The sequence below is a fragment of the Equus quagga genome, chromosome 2 (genome assembly GCF_021613505.1).
Source record: "Equus quagga isolate Etosha38 chromosome 2, UCLA_HA_Equagga_1.0, whole genome shotgun sequence".
Taxonomy (NCBI): Eukaryota; Metazoa; Chordata; class Mammalia; order Perissodactyla; family Equidae; genus Equus; species Equus quagga.
The window spans coordinates 113,902,885-113,912,690 of NC_060268.1; the positions used below are offsets into that span (position 1 = coordinate 113,902,885).

Here is a 9,806-nt window from a genome sequence, read left to right on the forward strand (position 1 = left end):
TACTAAATACATAGAAATAACAATAGGTATGCAAAAACTCTACATAAAACACTTATTTTTCTTTTTCTCCCCAATCCCCTCAGTACATAGTTGTATATTATAGTTGTCAGTCCTTCTAGTTGTGGCATGTGGGATGCTGCCTCAGCATGGCCTGATGAGCAGTGCTATGTCCGCGCCCAGGATCCAAATCAGCAAAACCCTGGGCTGCCAAAGTGGAGCCTGAGAACTTAACCACTTGGGCATGGGGCCCAGCCCCCACAAAACACTTTTAAAACTACTTAAGACCTACACACTGGGGCCGGCCTGGTGGCGCAGTGGTTAAGTGCGCACGTTTTGCTTCGGCAGCTCGGGGCCCGCTGGTTCAGATCCCGGGTGCTGATATGGCACCGTTCGGCAAGCCATGCTGTGGTAGGCATCCCACATATAAAGTAGAGGAAGATGGGCATGGATGTTAGCTCAGGGCCAGTCTTCCTCAGCAAAAAGAGGAGGATTGGCAGCAGATGTTAGCTCTGGGCTGATGTTCCTCAAAAAAAAAAAAAAAAGACTTACACAAATGTAGGAAATATACCATGTTCACAGATTAGAAGATTCAACATCAAAAAATTAGCAATTTTCCCCAAACTTATTTACAGATTCAATCCAACCCCAAAGAAAGTCCCAGTCCCAGCAGGTTATTTTGTGAATACTAACAACATTTATATGAGAATGCAAAGGGCCAAGAAAAGCCAGGATTCTGCTAAAGAGGAAAAAATGTGAAAGGACATACACCATTAAACATAAACACTTTTTATCAAATGTGATACTAGCATAAGAGACAAAACAAACTAATGGAACAGAATAGAGTCCAAAAAAGACCCAGACATAGATGTACACATTATTATAACATATGTGACACTGCAAAACAGTTAGGAAAGTCATTCTTCAAAACTGATTCTAGATAAATTTTATAGGAAAACAGTAACCTGATGCCTACTCATACAAAAGTGAACATCAGTTCCATTAAAATAAATGTGAAAGCCAAAAACAATAAATATTTAAAAAATAACACAGGAGATTACCTTTATGAGCTTGCAGTAAGGAAAATTAATTTTAAACAGGACACAAATAACACCAACACTAACAAATTTCATAAACTAATCTAGAGATTTGCAAACTTTTCCTTGTGAAGAGCCAGACTGTACTTAGGCTTTGAGGGCCAGGTGGTCTGTGACTTTACTACTCAATTCTACCACGGAAGCCACAGATTATATGCAAATGAATCCACTAGAAGGTATTAGGGATTATGAGAGGAGTACCAGGGAAGCTTCCAGAGTGCTAGTAGTGTTTGTTTTGACCTCTGTATTAGTTATATGGGCACTGGATTTAGAATAATTCATTGAGCTCTATACTTAAGATTTGTGAACATTTTTATATCTGCTATATATATAGAAAAAATATTTATTAAAAATTAATGTACATTTTAATTTACTGACCAAAGAAGGAAAAGAAAGCAAACTGAAACCTGTGTAGGAAAAAAACACACACACTACATATTGATACTTGGATTTTTCAGCTAAAGTGGCACACAGGGAAATTATATCCTTAAATGCATCTATCAAAAAGCTTTGGGGGCCAGCTCGTTGGTGCGTTGGTGTAGTGGTTAGGTTCACATGCTCCAGCAGCCTGGGGTTTGCAGGTTCGGATCCTAGACACAGACCTACACACTGCTCATCAAGCCATGCTATGGTGGCATCCCACATACAAAACAGAGGAAGACTGGCACCGATGTTAGCTCAGCAACAATCTTTCTCAAGCAAAAAGAGGAAGACTGGCAACAGACGTTAGCTCAGGGCTAATCTTCCTCAGCAAAAAAAAAAGAAAGAGTAATACTTTTTGACCAAGTGGGGCTTGTTTCAGAACACAAACATTAGTTATTAAGAAATGTGGAAATATAATTCAATAGATCCAAAAAAAAAAATGCTATCATCATACCCATAAAATATTAAGTAGACATTTGGAAAAATTAAATTCTCATTTTTAATAAAGTAAGACTCAAAGGATACTTTGTGAACATGACAAAATCTACCTTACACCAATGCCGGCTGCATGCATAATGAAAAAACATGGCAGGCATCCCACTCAGACCTACTCTGCTAGTCCTTTGTCAAGAAGTATATCCTTTTATTGTGCTGCTTATTTTTTACCGAAGGACAAATATAAAATTAGATCCTTTCATCAGATTATACTAAAAAAAAACCTCTGGACTGATTAATGTCCTAAATATTAAAAAAAAATTTCAAATTTGATATTCTTAGACAAAATGTAACAAAATTTCATTAGGTCCCTGGGGTAAGGAAAATAAGAATAAAAAATACAAGACACAAAAGAGTTCTATCACAATATAAAAGTTTCAGAAAGGACACCATTAAGTTAAAAGACAAAAAGCCTACCTACTGAGAGAAGATAATTAGTAACAACTATAACAAGATTACCATTTAAAATACAGATGGAATTCTTACAAAACTCAGCAGAAGAAAACCTGAAGAGCCATAAATTTATGAAACCTGAACAATCTCAATAACCAGATGCATGAAAATTGAACAGAAAAGTTTTTCACCCATTAGCATAGAAATAATTTACATATCTGGAGAGGAGGGAAGAAAAGTAGTTTTCTAATGAATAACAATATACCCAGAAAAATTAGAAATCCTCATATCCCATAACTCAAAAATCTTAATCATAGGACCCCAGAGCAGGGATTCTTAAACTCAGTGGGTATCAGCATCACATGGACACCTTCTTAATACACAGATTGCCGGGGCCTCGCCCCCAGAATTTCTCTTCCAGTAGGTTTGGGATGGAGCATGAGAATCTGCATTTCAAACTAGTTTCCAGGTGATGCTGCCACTTCCGGTCAACGAACCTCACTTTAAGAAGCACTGCGCTGGAGTCGGCAGATACACTTGCATTTGTGCAGAGAGAATGACAAGGATATTCACACCATTATTACTGAAAAATGGAAATTACCTAAATGTCTGCCAGTAAAATACAGTATTTAGAATACAGTCTAGCCATACAATGGAAAATATAACATTAAAAGGAATAAACTACATATGGATAGATCTCAAATTATTGGGGGATTGGGGGAGAATGTTATCATATATATACATTAAGATAATTTACATATTTTTTAAAAGCACCTAAAACAATAAACAGTATTGTTCAATTATCTACATTTTTTTCAATATACATATAGAGATAAAATGAGAAGACTAGTAGACAAAGGATGAAAACTTGGAACTAAACTAGGGGGAACAATAAGGAAGATCCCAAGAGGGAGCCGTCAGAAGAGTGGTATCAGAAGCCAACAAAGGAAGCTGTCTCAGAAAGAGCAGTCAGTAGAGTGACGGAGCAGTTGTTCAAGGAAGGCAACTACAGTCAAGTCACTGGTGACCTTTACCTGGATAGATTCTGAAAAGCAGAGGGGAAAAACCAAGACAGAATGCTATGGGGTAAAATCTGACTGAGAAGCTCAGAAACATTTACCAGAGAATTTAACTTTGAACCACCTGCTGCACAACTTGTATGCACAGCCTGGCTGAGATAAAATAGCTATGGAGAGTTTCTGGAACAGGCACGCAGGCCATTCATTCCTCTAAACCTACCCGGTTTTATACCAGGATCAAACAAGACTATCACAAAATTGACTAGTCAGCCCTCCGTATCTGCGGATGTAGAACCACGGACATGGAGGGCCGACTAAGGGACTTGAGCATCCTCGGATTTTGGTATCTGCCCCGGGGGCGGTCTGGAACCAATCCCCGCGGACACCAAGGGACAACTGTCCTTGAACCATATCTTGGACTCCTTTACTCTCAGTGAGGAGCAGTTTTAGGCACTCATTTCGGGGCTGTCACTGGAGTTATTCACTATGTGACCGTATGTTAAGACCAAAAAAGACATCTTCCAGGAAGTCTCTACGTCTTGAAAGCAATCAGTCTGTTTGGATCCAAAATACAGTGTCTCCCTTTCTGCCATGGTTATCGGAAACATCAGAGATTATTTGCAGGTCACTTAGAAACACTAAGATATGTAATGACCAACCTACATCTACAAGCCAACTTAGCCCTATTGATCTGCTTGCTAATTTCTATTTTCTGCGAAGTCTGATTTTCATCTATCACTAATTTCCCACCTTAACATACGCACTGTTACAAATCTCACAAAGTCCATTATAAAACAAAGTGGGGAATGAACAAACAACTTACCTGGGATTTGTTCATTTTCGGCTGCTCTTGCAAAAATGTAGACAACTCTGAAGGTGCTGGGTTAGAAGAAAAGGAATGGAGTCATGAAAAATCTGGCCTGCCTGGCAATTCTGAATTCTCCTGCCCTCTAAAGATAGACACACGCACTAGATAGGGAGAACAGCAATGCCCCGTGACCTTCAGAAGGAACAGAGGGATGCTCAAAGACCACCTATCTAGCATGACTCCAATACAATCATGCAGCTCTTGGGCGTAAAATTTTTCACTGGGCAAATGTAAATTTTTACTTCCTAAGGATTTAACATTTTAAACCTCCCTTGGTGTTCACAAAATATTTTACATGACAAAATTGGTTAAAAAAAATAACACTACACCTAATAAAAATTAACTCTTCACCAAAACTATTGTTTAAAAAGAAAACTCAGGACTAGGCTGATTACCAATTTTCCTACTAATGTTACCAAACCTTTGGTTAGTGACTCCACAGAAAGGTATAAAAAAGCAGTGCTTCAAGAAAAGGTCTATGTTTTAATTTCTTTACCTTTGTTGCTGTTTCTCAAAAAGATCTCTAAGAAACTTTTACTTGTATGAAAAAGTAGACAGTACAGTCTTAGGAACAGGGAGACACGACTTTCGGTCTTGGCCACTAACAAACCGTAAACATGAACAAGTCACTAAGCTTCAGGAGCAAAAATAATTTTTTTCTGTCAAGTGAAACAAAAATAGATAATTCTTGAAGATCCTTAGGCACTAGTGCAAGTCAGGACAGAGTAAGAGCACCTATCAAGATGCAGTAATGGACATGATTGAAGAGCACCCCACAATCCAGAAAGGATAAACGGAAAACCAAGGGAATGCGGTCCGTCTACAGACTGGTAATGGCTCAATCAGCCTAGCGAGCGAGCCCTTCTGCCAAGACCACGCCGCATAACCACCCGTCACGCGTGCGCACACGTCGTCCCCGCAGCGCCTCCCCTTCCCACGGGCTCGGTGCACCGGGCACGCATGCGCACATGCCCTCCTGCGGCCTCCAGAACCGGGCCTCACAGCGCAGGGGTTGGTCACGAGGGGGTTTCGACCCCTTGTCCTGAGGGAGACGCCCCCTCCCCGCCGCCCCGGGGTTCCGCGGGGCTCCTCCCCGCCGGCCGGCACCGACCGCCCCCAAGCCGCGCGGGCCTCCCTCTGCCCTCGTCCAACCCTCCCAGGCTCACGCGCGGCTACCTTGTCGCGTAGCACTCGCCCCAGAAGAGTGGCCGGAGTCGGCGGCGCGGGACCGCCTCCCACGCGAGGCCTGAGGAAAACAGAAGGAAAAGGCGGAAGTGCACGGACGCCGAAGGCGGAACTAGACATGCGCAGAAACCCGAGCGCAGCGCCGGACAGTCAGCGCTAAACGTTAGAGCTACTTTTTCCTCGAGTCTCCGCGACCAGCGGCTCGGGATTGGATAACACCGCAGCCTTATCTAGCACGTGGGAAGTTGGGGCGTCTGAGATAGTTCTCCAAGGAGCCCAGAGCCCGTTTGGGGTTCCCCGAAAGTTACGGATTCCAACTGAGTTGTCTGTGCAGCCAGTGTACCGTTTAGACGCAGAGCTGTGAAGGAACCTGCGTATCACTTTCACTTTTTTAAATACTAGGAAATAGAGCCCATCAATACAATAAAAAAATAATATCTGACACCATCAGCAATTATCTCAGGAAAAAGAAGCCCGGGGGTGGGGGGAGATAAGAAAGCTAGTTTATGAAAGTCATGAAAGCAATAAACGAAAATTATAGATAAATCAGAAAAGAGACACAAGCCGAAAGAAAATATCGTCATTCGTTTACGTAAACATATTCTTTCCTTTGTGACATTAAAATTACGTGAATAAATGGAGATATACCCTTTCGTAAATAGAAAGATGCACTACTCTTTGACAAGATTCCAATAAGAATCCCAACTAATTTTTGTATATATATTTTTTCTCTTCGACATACATATTGTGCACTTTACAAAAGCATTCTCAAGTATCCTGGAATAAATAAAAATCTAAATTAACAGCTAGAAAGCATTTCAAAAAAGAGAAAAAATGCCTAAAAAATATCAATATGTATAATATTGCTCTATTATTTATAATAGTTTGGCATCTGCTTTATGGAAACACAACGGCCATAATTAAGAATATTTTTTAAATGTAGTATAATAAATGTAGCATTTCAAAAGAATGAAGGCATGAATGGAGTATTCCAAAGAGCAAGTCATTCGCAACAATTTGGAATAAAGCTTAGACCATAGATCACAAATGATAGACTTCACATGGATTCAAGACTTGAAATGTTTAAAGTAAACCACTACATTAGTAAAAAAAAATAAACTTAGATGGAAAGTTGTGACACCAAACATAGAAACCATAAATTTAATATCTGATACATTTTATTATAGAAAATAACAAACAACTCAGTTGTAGTTTAAAAAAAGTTACAAACAAATAAGCCGATAAATTGTTTTTACTATTTGAAAGAAAAGATGTATTAATAAGGAGATCTTTAAATCAATAGGAAGAAAAAATTTAAATGGACTACAGAACTGAGCAGTAATATAATAAAAAAGAAAATGCAAATAAATACATGTGTGAAAAAGTCCATTTTGAAAATTGAAGAAATGTAAATGTTTAAGTAAAAACATGTATGATATCATTTATTGAGATGTAAATTTTTTGAATTTATATACACAAAAGTTCACTCTATTTGGTGCAATTTTATGAGTTGTGACAAACGCATAGACCTGTGTAACCACCACCACAGTCAAAATACAGAACTGTTTCATCACTGCCCAAAAAATTCCTTCATGTTACCCTTTTGAAGTCAAAGTCGCTCACCACTCTTAACCTCTGGCAGCGACTATCTATTCTTCATGCCTATAGGTTTGCCTTTTCTAGAAAGTCATATATATGGAATCATACAGTATGTAGCACAATATGAATCTGGTATCTCTACTTAGCATAATACATTTGAGATTCAAACATGCTGTTTGATGTATCGATAAATTTGTTGGTTTTTATTTCTGAGTCCTATTCCATGGTATGGATTTACCACAGTTTGCTTATCTATTATTCCCCAGTTGAGCAACATTTGAGTTATTTCCAGTTTGGTGAAATTATGAATAAATAAAATACCATTTTGCAATATAAGATTCAAAAAGATTAAATAGAAAAGTAATGTGTAGTTATGCTATGAGCTTCAGCAAATGTTTATTCCCACTCACTTTTATTGTGAGTTTAAATCATGTAAACTCTCTGGAACCTCATTTTTATCAAACTTTAAAGGATTTTTAATCTGGCAATTCCACTTACATGACTATACATGCCTTTATAATAATAAAATTAATTTCATTCATGTATGTACAAGATTGTTTACATCAATCAGGGTCCAGATGGGAAGAAAGACCACTCAAATGCTACAACAGAGAGAATTTAATAGACAGAGGTGTTTTAAAGGCAAAAGTGAACACTGAGATTACACAGGGGTGACAGCTGCAGGTAGCAGCTACCAGCCCAGGCAAATGGAAGAGGTCGAAGCTCTAAGAACTTAGCCACTCAGAAGAGTGGCCCCACAGAGCTAGGATTAGACATCTGAAGAAGAGGAAGTGCCTGAGTCATGGTGGCATCTCAGGTACGCAGAGAAGAGCCATTTAGAACTGGAAGTCAGACCCTCAGACGGGTGTCTTCCAGTTACTGCAAGCCTTTCAGAAGGGCATGGTGGGGAAAAAACCTCTGAGGCTCCTGACTCTGAGGGGCATTCTGCTCAGCAGGTGCTGATAGTTAGAGAAGGATCAATGTGACTAAATCTGGGAGAGCTAAAAGAAGCTGGAGAGTGAGAAAACCTGCTGGAATTAGATAGTAGTGATGGTTGCACAACTTGGTGAATATACTCAAAACAAATGATTTTTCCACTTTTAAAGAAGTGAATTTAATGATATGTAAATTATATCTCAATTTTAAAAATACTTTTTCAAAAGAAGAAGCTGGAGTTTGGAACTAATGGCCGAAGTGACGGGCTACTATTGCTGGAGTGATGTTGACAAGAGCATCCAGCAAACAGGAAGAAGTTCCTTATCCTGTAATCCTGCCCTCCAAACTTCCTGTAGGACCTCTCAGAGCAGAACCTAACAGGCAGCCAGGGGACAAGTGTGAAATGTGGTTTATGTAATCCCAGTACCAATATCTCAAAGCAGAGCAGAGAATGCTAGATTTAGTGCAAACAGGCAATAGCTAAATGACCAGCAGAGTTCTTTCCAATTTAATTTATAAAAGCAACTATTGGAAACAAAATGTCCTTGAAGTTTGCCTAAGTAAAATAAATTAGGGCAGTCCATATAATGGAATGCTATGCAATCATTAAAAGTGATAATACAGAAGTATGCTAACTTACATAGGCTGTGGTCACAAAATATTTTCAAATTAAAAATTTGCTTTCCACAAGAATATTTAAGATAAGATCACATTTTAAAAAAATGTACCAGAGGGTGACGTCAGAATCATGGTGGAGTAAGACACTCCTCCTTTTTCTCTTTTTGAACAACTAAATGGACATCCATCCACTAACAAATATGCCTTAGCAGGAGTTTTGGAATCCAGGACCATATGCCAAGAGACCCAGAATGAGTCTTGCACGTCACTGAATCTGATAATAGGCAGAGAGAAGTTAGTATGGGCTGCAGAACCAGCAGAGCCAGCAAACCTGCCCCAATCCCCCTCTTGCCGTAGTTGGGAAAACACCTGGAGAATGTTCACCTGGGCAGATACCCATGGAAGAGAAAGAATTTGCCGGAGTCCAGCTTTCGCAAGGGGAGATTCCAGCAAGTCATTGGAGCAAAAAAATAAAAGCACAAGTTTGGACACAGTGGACATGGTAAGAGGAATTGGCCAACACCAAACCTCCCTCAAGGCAACTCTGCATGGGACTGACTGTCAGGCAGTGGTGACCTCTTCCACAAGGAAAAGGGAAGCAGTGAGTGAATGTGGGGTTACCCTAGTTGTGCAGCTAGACTGTTTCTCTCCACTCAGAGTACTAAGGCAAGAACTCCATGACTGGCGGGAGGGAGGAGATCAGGAAAGAGGCAATAAGAATATCAAAAGGCATTAAAGGAACACGGTTCCTGGTGACTGTACTCAGGACTTCAATGGGAAGTCCATCCATGAGCTTGTGGACTTATGTCAACAAGGATCTCCCCACTGGGTCTGCAGGCACCACCAGTACCCCAAGTGCTAAACACACACCTCCCATCACTCTGCAACCAGCTCCTTGTGCATGCTCTCAAGTGCAGTGGCAAGAGCAAGGCCAGTGAACAGAGTGCTATCAGAAAAACACACCAGGACCTGTGAGCTAGTAAGAAACCACAAATTGACCTATAGTGCCATCTTCTGGAAAACAAAAAGGTTTCCAGTAGCCAGCCTGGTGAGGGGTAAGACATAAAACATTAAGAATTCTGGGAAGACATAAAAACTTAAGAATTCTGCCACAAGAGGGAGCAAAAAGAGTGGAGAAGGTGTAACCATACAAAAGCAGAGAAAACCCCAGATATG

General features: G+C 40.0%; 1 protein-coding gene across 1 annotated transcript in view; it reads right to left on the bottom strand.

The window, feature by feature from the left end:
* LOC124235686 (zinc finger protein 33B-like) overlaps positions 1-5,600 on the bottom strand; it is a 43,848-nt gene extending 38,248 nt beyond the window's left edge. Inside the window, 2 exon segments of the mRNA XM_046654032.1 lie at positions 4,248-4,303; positions 5,469-5,600. Coding sequence (XP_046509988.1) covers positions 4,248-4,262 — 15 coding nt within the window. The 5' untranslated portion in view covers positions 4,263-4,303; positions 5,469-5,600.
* Between the last annotated feature and the right edge of the window lie 4,206 nt (positions 5,601-9,806).